The sequence below is a fragment of the Aulostomus chinensis genome, chromosome 10 (assembly GCF_037954235.1).
Source record: "Aulostomus chinensis isolate RoL2024-O1b breed Wild chromosome 10, RoL_Achi_v1.0, whole genome shotgun sequence".
Classification (NCBI taxonomy): domain Eukaryota; kingdom Metazoa; phylum Chordata; class Actinopteri; order Syngnathiformes; family Aulostomidae; genus Aulostomus; species Aulostomus chinensis.
In genome coordinates, this window is record NC_141329.1 from 23,606,020 (window position 1) to 23,622,537 (window position 16,518).

The window sequence follows — 16,518 nt, forward strand, 5'->3', positions numbered from 1 at the left end:
TACTTACAGTGAGGCTCCAGGTCGCTGGTTGAACCAGTTTTAAGGGTTTTTTTAAAATTATTTTTCTTGAGTCTGCTTTGAACAAAAGCTATGAGATTTCCAGCCAGCCTTGAGGAGACTGCACTCCTTTCAACCACTAAGTGGAGCCAACTACATTCTGAAAGATTTTTGCAGTGGAAATTAGTATATGGTATTTGTTTAAAGTGGATATTATGTCAAGTCTCTTAGTTTGTGATCCAAATACTTCTGTACACACAACGCAGTTGTGTCCTGTGCTCCATCTGCTCCGACCAAATGCTTTATGTTTTGTTGTACTGGCCAATGCTTATTTATTTGGAATGTATTTATAAATAATCATATAAACTTGGATTCTTGGAATAAGCCAAAAAGTTTGAAAATGTGGTCTTAATTTTCAGTTCTAATGACTAATGTGACTTCCTGAATTGATATAAAAAAAATAAGGTAGGATAAAATATATCTAACCATTTTGTGTTTACTTCTGTTAAGACAGTTCAACTGTTAATACTAAGAATTTTGAAGAATGACAAATATATTTGTGTGATATAGCAAGAGTTGTGTGCACAAATTTGAGTGTGCAAAACTGGTTCTAAGATATCAACATTCAAAATCTTAAATGTGATGGTGGTCCCTTTTAAAATGTTTTACATAACATTATCTATTTTAAAACTAATCTTATTGCTCTAAGTGTAAATAACTACATTCAAATTTACATTTAATTACATTTAAAAATTCATTAAGCCCTGCATGTGTATTAAAAAGTGTTCTGAGCAGGCCATGCATGCAGTTTGAAAGGCTGTTATTCTGCTCGAGTGGAGGTGAGACTCAGTGGTATATAAACTCCCACTCAGAGTCTGCTCCCATTACTCTGGGTCTGGAAGGGCTTGCTAAGAACCTGAGGATGAAGCTCCTGTTTGCAGCTTCCTTTGCACTTTTTGTGCTCTCTACCTTTGACACGGCTGATTCTTCAGCTTATGACAAAATAGTTGCCCACAGTCGCATCAGGGCAAGGAAAGAAGGGTAAGCTTATATTTATTATTCGACTATCCTCGTTTGGTGTCATGTAATTTCATTATGCATGCATAACAAGCATCAACAGGTTTTATAGTTTTTGCACATTTGTGTCTTTTGCATCTTTTGTGTAACATCTGCATCGGTCACAAATATTTTACAAAAGATCAAGTATTTATTTATGACATATAGATATAGAATATTAAATGCATCATGGGAAATGCCTTCTTTTGGCAGGTTTACAGATGCAGAATCAAATACCAATTCGAAAAGGGAACAAATGGATTTCAGTACATTGTAAATAATTATTTTACATCTTCTCCCTAATGCACTTATTCATGAGATGTGGACGTCATTACTCAAACTGTGAATGTTTCAGAAAGAGTGAGGGTGACTGCTGAATGATTTTTCACATTTGACTGTCAGTTTGGGTTCTTACCCAGCAGGGCTGCTTGTCATATGATAATTCACAAGTGAATTATTCCCCAGTTCCCATACACTCAAAACTTTACCACAGATTAATGCTTATTTTCTTTTCACTTTTAACCCTCATCAGACCCAATGTCTGTGCACTCCAGCAAGTCATGGGGACCAAGAAGAAGTACTTCAGCACTTGTCGTAATTGGTACCAAGGGGCTATCTGTGGAAAGAAAGCGTAAGTGTTTCCAGCAGGCAAACATTTGTCTCACATTTAATATAATGAAATTCAATTATGCAATATAAATTCAATGATAGTGTCTCTTTTCTGATTTAAAGAATATTAACATTCATCACTACTTCTTCATCTACTTCTTCATCTCCTTCTTCTTCTTTTAGGGTTTTTATAGAAACTTTCCATAAAGACAGACATCTGTTATCTCACTTTGAAAGAAACGACTGCTTATAATGTTAAACACATTTATGGATGCAGCCCTAGACTTTTTGTATTGAAGACTGTCCCATTTGATTATATAAACTCTAGGTTAGGGTCATGGGGCTGGTTCATCATTGGACGCCTCTGTGGTGAACCACTGGTTCCAGGATATGGCTGTAAAATGTAGAATGCATTCATGAATGGAAAAGTCTTCGATAAAATATTTCTGGACTACTCATATTGTTCCAAGCTTCTCAGCACTTTTGTGTTCAAACATGGATCAGTGCCATGCCTTTTTATGGTCGCTTTTATTCACATACTACGACTTTTGTGGCGATGTACGACACAGCCAAGAAATATTATGTATTTCAGTGGAACACTTGACTTTTTTGGACTTGGACAAAAAATTGTTGGGTGAATGTTAAAGTCAAAGTCTTTTGATTGACTAATTTTCACCTGTCACAGAACGTTATTGTAATATCTCTCTTATTTCAAGCAACATCTTATAACTAACAGGTTCCAGGTTCAGTGAAACTTGTTTTTTTAAATGGCAGAGGCTATATAATAACATTTACTACTTAAAGTTGTTTAGTTGTTGCTGGTTATATTATTGCATGAGCTGAGATGATGCATAAAGGCACAAAGGTGCATATAAATACATTAGATTCAAACATACCGTCTCTTTTGCTTAACACATTTATCATCATAAAACAGATGGTATTCCATGGTCAAAGCCCATCAAGACATGGAAGTTTATTTCAAATAAAACTGGCAGACCATAACCTAAAACAAAAAAAGTACGATACAACACGGGATCTCTTTAAATGTTTATGTAGGCAGCAGTAGGTCTCTTACCAGCTGACTGACATGATCTAATATGCCTTAAATTTCACCTTGTATTTTGTGGCAACGTATTCCTCTTCTAACTGAGATTCAATTCAACAAGTGAGAACATTTCTGCATTAAGAGGGGCTCTTTCTCCAAGAAAACCTTGTACAACCAAACTTTCAAACCACTCATTAATGGTAGATTGTACTGGATTACAGCCACATGCAGCTTATATTATGTTTGACCAAGTTATCGGGACTCTCAGTGGAACAGTTCTTTTTTAAGGACATGCTGACAAGCCAAAAGTTTCCAAGTGCATGGCCAGACACAATTCTTCTGTGTAGGAGAACAGGGGAATTGCTGACTCTGCCCCAATGGGGTTTGTGTGATCTCATCCCAGCCCCTCAGACTCCATTCAACTTTGATTCAAATACATCTGTTAAAGAGCTGCAGTAAGCTATGACCCAGAGGCCTTGGTCTGTTCCTTGTCTGAGGGTTTAGCAGGGGATGAGAACCATGAACAACCAACCGCAGTAAGGAAATGAGACGCTGCATGAAGTCTTCTCATCAAGGCTCAAAGTGAGGCCTACACACTGATAGGCAACTAATTACAATAACCCTACCGGTGCCATCCTTTAGCAATCAGATAAAGAGGGTCAGCATCATTCATTTTAAACATCAAGTGGCCCAGAGCTGAAGCATTCTCAGTGAAGAGAAACTGCTGAACTAAAGCTGTTCTTCATGAATTGTGTCTATTTTCTTATTTAGTGTTTAGTAGAACCAGGGCCTCTATGTTGTTCACTCCTTTACACAACCAAGTTTGATACCACTTAACTGTTGTGTCTAAAAGTAGATAAAAGCATTTGGCAACATTCATGTGATTCATGGTGATTTGTTGTTTTTTTTTTTTTTTTACTCAGCTGAATTAGGAAATAGATCAGCTTCCATCTTTTTTTTATATTTCTACTAACACAAACCGGCACTCTATAACAATAAACCCCCCACAAACTCTACATGTGGTATTACTTAGTCGTAATAGGTATATCTGTGGTGTTCGTTATGTCTTGTGGGTCTTTTTTATTGCTGAATAGCTATTTGATGTGAAATGTGCATCCCCACGTCTGGTTTCCCAAGAGCTAAGATGATGCTTAAGTCCCAGCATGTTCAAACCTGCTGACACAAGAGATACATTCATGTTTATAACTAGCAGCTGCGCTTTGTGTTTTACTATTCTCCTCCGGCTATGATGTCCAGTACTATTTAAGTGAAGAGGAGACACTGCTTTTTTCATGGTTGCTCAGCAACAAATAGAAATTTCTCATTTGTATTTCATTCCAAATTAAAAAAGAGCTGTAAAAAATGATTCAGTTCAGCAGTTTCCATACCCAGCATCAAACACTTCTTTGTGCTTACCAAAATTTCCTTAAACTCAACTGTAATTATACTCCAATTTCTCTAATGTTTCTGAGGTTAACCAAATACCAAAGAGAGTCCACACTAATTGTTCAGCTTCAAAAGGGAGGTCTTGGTAACATAAACCTACTACTGTAATGTTAGCATAATCTGTGAGGCAAACTTTCCATTAGGTTTTGGCCCAAACTGTTGGATTACATGGAGAATTTTGGCAGCAAAGTAGATAATCACTAAAAACCAGGAACACGGTATACCAAAGACAGACACTAAATACTGATTCCATTGCGAGACAGATAAAAACCAAATATCTTACACAGCTATACTGAAATGCTTGCAAGCAGCTTTTTAAAGGATCATCCAGTGATTTGAGCTAATACCTACATTTTATGTGTGTTTTTCTGGCAGGGTTGTGCTGTATGAGTGCTGCCCAGGGTACATGAAGCTGGATGGCATGCGTGGTTGCCCTGCAGGTACAGTATGTTAAGTGCTACATTGTAGTCAATTTCTAAATGTTATTTGAGGCCATACTAGCAATTGCAACTGTCTTCTATGTTTTAAATTAGGAGTAAATAAACCAGTAAAAAAAGCCTTCACATATTGTCAACAGATGTAGTCTCTTCCTTTAAAGCCCCAGATGTTTTAAACCTTTCTGATTTTTTTTATTTGCAGAAACAGACTAACACAAAATTATGTGTACTGTAAATTTCTTCCTCAGTGGCCCCAATTGACCATGTGTATGGAACGTTGGGTCTTGTAAAGGCTACCTCAACCCAAAGTTACTCTGATATCTCTAAACTGAGGCCTGAGATTGAAGGATCTGGATCATACACCTTCTTTGCACCCAGCAATGAGGCCTGGGAACTTCTGGACGAGGTGAGTCGAGGACAAAACAAAGGGCTGTGGAATTATTCCACTTGTGTGCAGATGTTTCAACATCTGATTTTCTGCACCTAACAGGACGTGAGGAGTGCACTTGTCAGCAATGTCAACATTGAACTTTACAATGCTCTGCATTTCCACATGGTCAATAAACGCCTCTTGACCAAAGATTTAAAGAATGGTATGACAGTCACGTCCATGTACAATGACCTTGGTCTTCACATCAATCATTACTCCAACGGGGTGAGTACTAACATTAAGTATCATTACAGCACTATGTGCAAATTAATGTTGTGGTTTAACATCATAGGGTATGTTACATACAGGTGGTGACTGTGAACTGTGCAAGGATCATCCATGGCAACCAGGTTGCTACCAATGGTGTTGTACATGTTATTGACCGTGTCATTAGCGCTGCTGGAAACACTATCCAGGATGTTATCGATGTTGATGATGACCTGACAACTCTGAGTGTGAGTACATTCAGCTGTAAACAAAATACAGTAAACACCACAAACACAAGTACTCAAAATTAAATGACACCACTGAAATGCATTTGGTTGCATGGAGTTCGATGTGGAAGCTTGCTTCCGCTACAACTTAGCAAAGAAAAAAGTTGCTTTACTCACTTCCTAATTTAACATGAATAATGCAAATTACAGCTTACAGAATGTGAGTTGTATGAAAATAAATAATGGCCCCTGTAAACATGAAACTGTAGTACATGTAGATAGAAAAGTGTTAATATCTATCAATATAAATACAGTGATTGTTAAAAACCATGGAACACTTACTGTACAACATTTTGTGATTTAACCTTAATTCTATTAAATGTGTTTCATACCTAAATCCACTAAATATCATACTGTTTGTGAATGCTCCATCTAGGATATTGCTCAGAACTCTGCATTGCTAGAGAAGCTGGGTCAGCCTGGACATTACACCCTCTTTGCACCCACCAATGAAGCCTTTGACAGCCTGGGCAGCGAAGTGCTTGAAAGAATCAAGACGGACAAGGAGGTTCTCAATGGTAAACCAGACTTTCATTCTTTGTGGTCTATCTTTGATCATCAGTGGTGGATAAGATTAAATTAAACATTGCAGTGGACACTGTGCAGGCTTAACTGTGGCAAACATGGTCCATGTTATATTTAAATATCAAGGTATGTGAAAAGAAAGTTCCCAGTATCCATGTTAGCGAGACAGAGTTACCCATAAAGGAACTTAACTTCCAAATCAATTTATTCCAATTCAAAACAGATGAAACCACAATAGTCTGTATGGTTCCTAACCTTACACACATTTGGCAACATGACAAAGTTCTGTGGAAGAGTAATAACAATGAAACTCTGGTTCAAACTACATGTGCAATTGTGGGTGGGAAGTCAAACAAACCAGCACATTATTTACACTTCATCATGTGTTTATTTCTCTCATAGTGTGAGATATATAATTTGAGTGTGGTAGAATTTGTGCCCTGTAGCTATTTTTACTTTTTTCAAACATTGTCAATGATTGTAATTCGATCATTCTAAACTGAAGTCAAAGCCTGTAAATATACAGCGAATGCAAGTTCTAGACATAAACAGAAAAAGGTAGCGTAAACTTTTTTAACAGCTTCCATTAAAAAAAAGTTCATTTTCTCATAGTCATCCTAATAAAATAATTCCTACATATTTCACAATTATAATCATCAATGTTATATTAGAACTCCTTATCATCTATTTATACTTTTTTTGCCACAAATAAAGGTGTATTTTAAGTGTACTTTTATAGCAAAATAAGTCAGGCTTTAATACACAGCTTATAAATTATATATTAATATGAACTGTAAATGTGGTTATCTATAAAAGTGAACTTACGTATACTGTCTACTAATCATTTACTACTTGCTCTCTTTTCTAGTTCATGAAAGTTAATGAATGGAATTGTACAACTTTGTAATGGCAATAGAGTAGTGACACCAGCTGAGTATATCGGTCAAAGGGCTCAAACATACAGATATATTATTCGTAAGTGCATAAACGTAAACTGGGAGCATATTCTCTCATCTTCAGTATACTGATGGTGCACTAACATTTGTTGGTTGTTTGTGTCAACCCTGAGAAGCATGAAACAGCTGTTACACAGAGCAAGCTGCTCAGATTGGCAACAGCCCAAACTTTTTACGAGCCCACATGCTGCCCTATGATCTGAGATCCGACAAGTTCTCATAAGGTTAAACGGGGCTGAAGAAATTACAATTCTTCTCACTTGAGGACCCAGAGGATCTAAAGGGTCTTCAGGTTCCCAGGACCTTATACCCTTAGCTGCAGTGTAACGTCAGAAAGAGCACAAGTCCATGCAGAAAAAGTCTTTCCAGCATTCAAATATAATTTACATAAACATTTAAACAGTGTCAAATATCCTGTTTTACAGTTCTTCTGAAGTTCCATCTCCTGGACTCAGTCCAGTGCTCTGAGGCCATCATGGCTGGCAGCTCTTATGAGACCCTGGAGGGCAACAACATTGAGATTGGATGTGATGGAGACAGTTTAACAGTCAATGGCGTTAAGATGGTGCGCAAGAAGGATATTGTCACTACCAATGGTGTCATCCACCTTATTGACCAAGTGCTCATGCCAGACTCAGGTTAGATCCATCTGTTCCTCTTGTAATAAGTGAATAAATGTGAATAGTACACCATATGTTTGATGCTTCTGCGTCATTCAGATGTTAATGCATTCAGGACTTCCTCTGCCTTTTAAGCTAAGCAGGTGATGGAACTGGTGGGAAGTTCCGTATCAACCTTCGGTGACATGGTGTCTGAGCTGGGTCTTTCTGCTGCCATGAGACCAGAGGCTGAGTACACTCTGCTGGCTCCCCTTAATGCTGCCTTCAATGGTGGGTAAAATACTACGTATTACATCATGCATTTTCCTGTTTTCCTCTCAGCAGATGGCTAAATGAGAATCCTGGCTCCTCCTTAATCTCACTAATTGTCTGAAATAAAGGGGCATGTGATTTTTTTAATGATTTTTTCTTTTTTTTTTTTTGGTATTTATATGCTGACTCCCACTGGAATATTGGTACAATGAATTCACATTCATAGTGCCACTGACTTTTCGGACTTATTACTGACTCTGTATGGGAAGAAAGTTTTAAAGGATGCAAGTAATACACAAGACAACAACAGCTGGAGGTCACGGGAATTTTTGCATTCAAATTGTAAAAAAAAAAAAAAAAAAACTGACAACAACTGCGTCTTTAGTCATGACGCCGGCCAAAATAGGAAGGACAGGAATGTTAATGCCTTTTTTTCTAAACCCTGTGCATTACTTGACAATGTACAATGTTTTGTCAAAAATGATTACTGTAAAGTGGAAAATATATTCTTCCCTTTACAGATGAAGTGATGTCCATGGATCAGAGGTTGCTTAAGATTATTCTGGAGAGCCACATTTTGAAGAATAAAATTGTTCTTGGACAGTTGTATAATGGTCAGCAGCTGGAGACCATTGCAGGAAAAATTCTGAGGGTCTTCATATATCGCACAGTAGGTCTTTCAACTTGTTCTCAAAAATTCTTTCTGGGAACCACTAGACACACACTATTTGCATTAGTGCTGTCATTTGACCATCAATCTTCATGTCTTTGAAACACAGCATTAATCCTCATGTCTTTCCCTTGGGGGATTATTTCTGCAGGCTGTGTGCATTGAGAATGCCTGTCTCATAAGAGGCAGCAAAGAAGGAAGCAATGGTGCACTTCATCTCATGAGGACCCTGCTGAAACCTGCAGAAAATACTATGTTTCAGATTCTTACAGAAAATGGAGGATTCAAGTAAGTACACAGTAATTTTAGTGAAAGGGGACTATGGTATTAAAATGTTGCATAATACTCAAACCACAGTGTTCTGTATCTTACCATTAAATCCAAAAAAGTGCTGTTGTTGCACTATGTCTGTCCTGTGTGGTTTCTGTGACAGTCATGGCCAATTTGATGTTTTCCTCTGTGTGCCGCAGGATCTTCTTGTCTTTGATGGAAGCCGCTGGACTGACTGACTTGCTGAAGCAGGAGGGAGACTTTACTCTATTTGCCCCGAGCGATCAGGCTTTTGCTGTTTTGAGCGACAGTGATTTAGAGCTATTGAAGAGTAGGTCATTTGGATTTTCCCATATCTTTTAATCTTCCCACATGAGCCTACATGCTGTTGAAAGTTGAAAAACACACAAAATACACATCTGATAGTTATACTTACTGTTGTTTGTTTGTTTCAGGGGACATAAATGCTCTCAGAACCATTCTTCTGTATCACATCAATAATGGTGTCTTCATTGGTGGTGGTCTGGAGACTGGAGTGACGAACCTTCTCAAGTCTCTGCAGGGTAGCAACCTCAGAGTGATGCTTGTAAGTATTTAGTGGAGCAGGTTTGGATACGTTTTATCCTAAGTTAGTAACTTTTGTACTTGGAACGATTCAGTCTGCTTTGTGTAATTGTATTCAAAAGCCTGTGGAATATTCTGTGAAACTTTATTTCATGGTCGTGTCAGTCAGTATTATCTGATATAATCTGATGCTCTGTTAAGAACTCAATTTTGACACTTGTAAAGTTAATTCATAAGATTAACAGTTGAGGTAACTCAAGTTCATTCAACCCTTTCATTTTGAGTTGATGACTCAATGTTATTATTGTCTCCCTCAGGCAAACGATACCATGCGAGTGAATACAGTCCAAGTCCCTAAATCTGATATCATGGCCACAAATGGAGTCATTCACTTCATCAACCACCTCTTGTATCCCGGAGGTATAATTTTCACCCATTTTACTTTGTTACTGTTCCTGTTTGTATTTTTTTAAAGATACATCCTGCGCAGTTTTTATGACTGTGGTTAATGCTTATTCTTCCAGATGTCCCTGTTGGAAGCCAGGATCTCCTCATGCTGTTGAAGAGACTCATCACTTACATCCAGATTAAGGTGTTGTATATTAAAAAAAAAAAAAAAAAGGGAAAAGGCACTAGTGATGAAAGTTGCAAGGCATTTTAAAGTTGAGCTCAAGTGATAAAGGCCTTTTCCAACCTTTTGGTTCAGATTCTTAGTCACCTTGTTCAGCAATTTGTTTATAAAAAAAATGATTACTGAATACTTTTGTTCCAATCAAATTCTTCTCAACATTGTTTCCTGCCTATCTTTTTTGTTATGAATCCTGAAACACACTCACGATATTGCAGTTAGACACTCAAAATGCCAATTCAGCCGAATTTCAAGCACAGGGTGCAGATTTCTGTGTGTGGGTGCTTTACTTTTCATCTGTTGGCTAAAATGCTTCATACTGTACATAATAGTATGTTGAGTTTTAAGCTTGTGGGATGTTACATAATGCAATAGTTTAGTCCTGAACTTTTTCTACATGTGCAATCTCCACTATAAATATTTTTTTTTTCTCTCACTTACAGTACATTGCTGGATACAGATATCAAGAAATTCCCCTGACATTTATGAGTAAGTTGCTATATCATGAAATTCAATTTTGTTTTTGTTCTTTATTTGATTTAGGCATACACTCACACAATGTTTTTAACTGTCATTAATAACTTTATATCTCTGTCATTAGAGAGGATCATCACTCGTGTCTACCAGGAAGGTACAGTAATGATGACCAAGTATCATCATCATGTGATTCCGGATCAGAAAATTCTGACAAATATTTTTTGATAATCAAACCAATGCATGCATAAAATTGGACACATTTCAGACACATTTATTAATCTGATAATTACACAAAAACATGCAAGTACACACGCCCAGTTTGCAGGCTGGCAGCTAAAGTACAGTTTATTAGGAATGTATTTTTCTGCCACCTGAATACATTTCCTTAAAAATACAATTAATTTTGTCATGAATCCTTTTGATAATGAATCACATCACTTCGTAATAGCAACCTTTCTGATCCAGTGAAAGGTCCGTTTGTCATGATAAGGGCATGCAAATGGAAAGTTCTCTGTGTCGAGGGGCAACGCTGTGCTGGCTGTTACTCAGATTTAGTGAAACTTGCTTTTGCCTTTACGCAGTGGTGCCCGAGGTTACCAAAGTGACAAGGGTTATCGAGGCTGAACCTACCATTACCAAGGTTACCAGAGTCATTGAAACTGAACCCTCCATCACCAAGGTCACCAGAGTCATTGAAAATGAGCCCCCCATCACCAAGGTGACCAGGGTTGTCTCAGGTAAATATCTTTTACTTGTACAGTATCAGCACATCAATAGTATTTGATTTCTTATTAGCTTGTGGCCTCACGAATGCTTTTTTTCCAGGCCCACAATACTCAGTCAGCTCTGGCACCAGCAACATCGCCTTGGAAGGTCAGTGAAGCTAATTTAGTTGGACATTTAAAACAAATCCACTTATTTTAACAAATGTGGGATAATTGTCATTAATTGTGCAGCTAGAATGATAAATCTAAACCTAAATATTTATAAGAGTATTTGTAAGTTCTTTTATCTCCCAAATGGTTTCATTAGTTGTCAGATTTATGCAAATAACTGATCAAATAAGTGTTAACAATGTATCCCAAAAAGTGAATCTGCACAGTCACAATAATTTACACACAGATCCATTCTAAAAAGCAGAACATAACCAAATTTGAGGGCAAATCTTCCCTTTTTTTTTTTCTTAAGGTGCTGACTTTTCAGAAATTACAACCATTGAAGGGAATGCTGACTTTGAGAGTGAGAGACTCACCAAACTGATCCAAGGTGAGTTATATCAGTTTGTAGACTACATCTCAGCAACTGGGAAAGATTGTTTCATAAGAAATGTGTGACACATGTGTTTGCTTGTCTTTACAGAAGTCAATTCAAGAGGAACCCCACCCCAAAGACTTTTAGGTAACAATTAATTTAACAAGTTTTAAAGATTCCTGCATTTCAATTAAATGGCAATGCAAACTAGTTCAGGCAGATTGCTGCTACAATTATATTTGGAACAGACTTCTCACCGAAAGATATATGGAACCCAAGATTTCAATAATGGTTGTGTAATTAAAGAAATGGTTTGAAATTGCAGCAAATCTGTTTACTTGTTTGCTGGCTGAGATTTTGATGAATACATAAATTGTACTGTCACTCTGGTAAATATGAGTCTCCTGCCAGAAACAGATCCCATGGCTCTGAGCAAAAGTAATGAAATTCGCTTATTAGCATCTCTGAGGCTTCTTTCCCACATGCTGGATTCCCTTACCATAATATTACACCACAAATCCATTCATTTCTTTTGGAAAGCTCAGTCATTTCCAATGTGTTTGTGACACTTCTTCCATTTTTGGGCCACTATTTGCCGTTCGTAACTTGATAAACACAAAGTTTTTCATTAAATTTTGGATGCAGGCAACAAGTGAACTAAATAACAGTCTGTTTGCTGTTTATAAAGCGATCTTCTTAGTTTATTTTGTAAGGGACACTTTCATAAAATCTCTGACAGATACAGACGCAGTGCTTGGCTTATTGAAAACTATACAGCCAAAACACTTTTCCAGCACCATTCAAATATTCCTCATGTCTAGTTGTCAAAAAATAAAAAAGGGCCTCTAACATTTCTTTTGGCATACTTTGTGTAATATAAAGAAATTACAGACATCAGACACCTGTGTGTGGAAATAATGCATTAATCTCACTGCCTACACTTTTTTTGTAAACGGGGTAATTACTTTGTTGCAGGGTCATAGGTTCCTAAGTTACTTGCAACATTTTGACAATATGATAAAGGGTCTTGTATCTCCCAGTTCAACATCTGTGCTCTCTCAGGGCTCTCTATGCCCAAAGTCCTTTATCAAACCTCCATATACAGCACATAGTTAGGGATGGAATCCATACAACCCTGGGAATATATATGTGATTCCCATTTAACAAATGAGACATGAAAGTGTATTCAGTTTTTTATTTTGTTACCTTTGAATACAGCCAGTTTTACTGTCGCCCCCTTTTCTAGTCTGTGTACAAGGTCGGGTAAAACAGCTGTTGACAGTTTCTTGAATATTTACCATACAGAAACAAGAAGAGTAATAATTTTCTCATCTATTTGAAAAGCGATAAAAATAAGCGTATTTATCTGCCAAAATGTCCAGCTATCCCATTGCCACACCACTTACCTGAAAGCTATACTGACAGTCACTAAAGCTGCTGCAGCTGCTATTCATTTAGCCTTTCAGAAGCTCCACCTCCAACCCCACTTCCCCCTGTAGATTCAGGGTCTACATTCCCAAGAGCGGAAACTTCTGACCATAAATTACCACTTGTGCTGCGCAAAGCTTTGTGTTTCCATGTCAGAGCTTAGAGCAGTGCCAATACATGAGTTCCGAACAGAGACACTTTATATATAATAAACTTAAAAAAAAAAACTTTTCAGTGAGTTTAAAAAGTTAAAGGTATTTATTGTTCTACCGTTTTTCTCTCTGACCAGCTGGCAGCAGGAGAAGAGCAAGACAGTGAACACGGATCAATGACAAAAGGTGTATAAGCAGAGATACACCAAGCCCATCAGCTGAAACTGGTGTTTAATAAGGGGAATACACTTTAATGTCAGTGACTTCAAATATACTGTAACAAGTATAGCTGACAAAACTATTCTAATGAACGATTCAATGGTGCTTTGAATGTATATCTTGTGTAAGTGTGCAATGCCTGAGAAGAGTCTTGTGGCTTTGGAATGTTTTGGCACGAGTTTAAAGATGTTAAGTAAGTCAGGGTAGCAATAAAGTCTTAAAATTCAAGCCATTAGGGTAGCAATAAAAACTTTTCAATTCCAAACTTGTCTATGCTTTTGCTAGGGGTAAAATTTAAGTCAAGGAAATGTTAGCTGATTGAAAAGGTTGCTGCATGATACTGATGGAAAAAAAAGATTTAATGATGTGTTTTCAGACCTTAACTGTTACATTTTTAACATTTTTGTTTGATTTTTTGCGTGTGAGTTGTTAAAAGTTCTGTGCACATTTTATGTGTATATCATTTCAAACAATGTATCCACCTACTTTTCCTCTTTTTTATTTTACAAAGACTTTCCAATAAAGTGCATTCTGTGGTATAAATATGCCAATTTAAGACACGTGTCTGACTGCAGTGGTTTTGGAAGCATTTCTTATGCCTTTGTATGCCTTTGGATCACAAAAACACTATCAAATCTAAATAGTTTGCCTTCTTTTGATATTAGATCCCAACTTTTTTCAGGACTAAGATCCTTGTTACCATCTTTTGCAATGGCCCCGCCCCTCTACTTTATGTTTGATAAAATTTTGGAGACTTTCAAGGAGACATTTTAAGTGTAAACTACATGTTATATGAATCCAAATGAAGATATGTACATTCCATCTTCCCATGACAGTTTTTAGCACTTTATGTAGTATGTAATATGTGCATACATTTAAAGAAAATATGATGTTAGAAAATGTGATACATTATGCACTTGAAGACACTGCTGTATATCATTAGTCATAAGAAAGTGTCAAATTTAAGTTCGGGATTTAAAATTGTGCCAGTTAAAATATTTAGCAGAAGTATATTGGGCTATATGCAAAAATCTAGGTCAGGAACACTTCATCTGCTGATTAGCTCATGTGCAAAACTTTATGTAAATTGGTTAAAAACACAAGTAAAAATTAACGCTTAAAGGACAAAATACTGAAAAAGCACACTACTGATGCCAACTCAACTATGTAATTATTTGTTACAGTATGTCAGTGGATTCCCTTAAAGCAAGTTTAGAACAAATGTCTCAAAAAAAGATGATGCATATCTTCCATTAATAAACATACAAATTCTGCCTGCTTTTTTCAATAGCAATGGGCTGCCTTAGCCCACATGTAACTGAAACGTGTTGAAAATATCATTCAAGTTGGTGTCTTTCTAACTGACAAAGTCTAGTGTACTAGCAGCTCAGTTTGGTGCAATGTCAGCAAAAATAAACCTGCTATTTACTTGATTGATGTTGTGTAGCTGTTTTCCTCATTGTTGAAAAGGAAAGAGAGGCACTATATCTTCGGTAAGAGTTCCATTTAAAAAAAAAAAAACCCAATGTGTTTTCCTGCTATCCCTATGTTTAGCCCGAGATTGTATTAGTCACTGCTTCCAATGAAGTGGGAGACTTCCAGAGTAAAAGGTACAATGTGTAAGCAATGGTCAAGAGTTAAGCTCATACTTGCTTCAATTTTCCAACAAGAGGGCAGCATATTGTCAGCATATTGACATCTTATCCACAAAAAATAGATATGTACAGTTTAACTTTAAAACTGCAGCGTAACAACTGACCAACAGCAGGGCATAAATATGCAGTAACTGAGCAAATTTAGGGCCTACAGAAAGAAATAACACTCCTAACTTACAATCTTCACACATGGCGTCAGGTCATGTTTTAGCTTGCTTGACTCAGTTTTAGCAAAACCACAGCAAGAAAACAACAGAATCAAAGCCAAATACATAATTCCCTCTGGGCAGCACAACTTCTTTATCCTCCTATGTTGAGTGCAGACTGGTTGCTGTGACTCAATATCACCATCACTACACACATAGGTGCATAGTAGTTTGAGACAAGATACAACAGTGCTCGATAGCTGGTATTCTTACTCAGTAAAAAAAATAATAAAAAATCACCATATCTGCTACACACTACATGTAAGCCATCATATCAAAACTGTTATTTCTTTATGTTGATGGAACTCTTTCTATGGAGACAGTGAATCGTTCTGATCTACAACTGGAAATTTTATATGTTTACAACATTTAAAATTGAGAAAAAAATCTGCTGAAAGTTCTTTTGCTTTTCCATGGTTTTGGATTTTCCACAATGTACTCAGCAAGGATCTTCCTATCAATTATTAAGTGATTCAGGAGAATGCTGATGTCATCCAATGATGGATTCAAATTACACTGACATTTTGCATTGCCCATCATTCTAACCATCAATGGCAGATATTTATGCTGAATCCGCCTTCAAAAGTGCATGACTGTGTGTGTTTTTGTAAGCGCTATTTTACATAACATTACTACTATTATTAAATTGTACAATGGAACTGCAGTAACCAAGTTTTCCTATTGTTCAACAGAATGCAGCATAGCAGAGGAAGGTACTGTCAACATTTAAGATTAACCTTTTATCAAAAAGTCAATAATCAGTTAAATAGCCCAAATCATGCAAATGCTCAATAGTAGGGTGTAATTTAAAGGATAAAAAACAGCACTGTTAGAGATGTAATTTTGTGCAATATTTTCTATTGTGTGGTCAACCTCGCATATGGAAAAACATTATGAATAATATTCCCAATGCGATGTATAGAGATAACTCATCTGATCTTCAAATGTAGGAGTTCATGTAATGATTCAATCTGTTTTACATTTACCCGCATCAATCACTTATTCATATCAGAAGAACTCTCTGTCCCAGTGAGGCTGACTCCAGAGACCTGACATGTTCCTGGCTGTGGGCTCAGTCTTGGACGCGTTTCCCCTGCAGTGCCATCATGTTTAGACTTGGTCAAAATAAAA

At 36.9% G+C, this 16,518-nt stretch overlaps 1 protein-coding gene across 2 annotated transcripts; it reads left to right on the forward strand.

Moving 5' to 3' along the window:
- Positions 1-898: 898 nt before the first annotated feature.
- On the forward strand, positions 899-14,076 carry postnb (periostin, osteoblast specific factor b). Of its 2 annotated transcripts, XM_086215254.1 has the most exons (22): positions 899-1,038; positions 1,586-1,684; positions 4,529-4,593; positions 4,839-4,996; positions 5,081-5,245; positions 5,329-5,475; positions 5,891-6,032; positions 7,421-7,633; positions 7,751-7,885; positions 8,389-8,537; positions 8,689-8,825; positions 9,008-9,138; positions 9,263-9,393; positions 9,689-9,791; positions 9,896-9,963; positions 10,443-10,488; positions 10,601-10,630; positions 11,058-11,213; positions 11,302-11,349; positions 11,665-11,742; positions 11,836-11,874; positions 13,445-14,076. In XM_086215254.1, exons 1-22 carry the CDS (start codon positions 920-922, stop codon positions 13,471-13,473), a joined length of 2,388 nt encoding a protein of 795 aa, XP_086071380.1. In that variant the 5' UTR covers positions 899-919; the 3' UTR covers positions 13,474-14,076. The 2 variants fall into 2 exon arrangements, with proteins under 2 accessions (XP_086071380.1, XP_086071381.1); XM_086215255.1 differs by lacking the exon at positions 10,601-10,630.
- The last annotated feature ends 2,442 nt before the right edge of the window (positions 14,077-16,518 follow it).

Excerpts from the sequence above, each read along its gene's own strand:
- postnb (XM_086215254.1), top strand. The coding sequence starts at position 920 with ATGAAGCTCCTGTTTGCAGCTTCCTTTGCACTTTTTGTGCTCTCTACC. Across the intron at positions 9,792-9,895 it reads CCACCTCTTGTATCCCGGAG|ATGTCCCTGTTGGAAGCCAG; the intron begins GTATAATTTTCA and ends TTATTCTTCCAG. Across the intron at positions 10,489-10,600 it reads AATTCCCCTGACATTTATGA|AGAGGATCATCACTCGTGTC; the intron begins GTAAGTTGCTAT and ends CTCTGTCATTAG.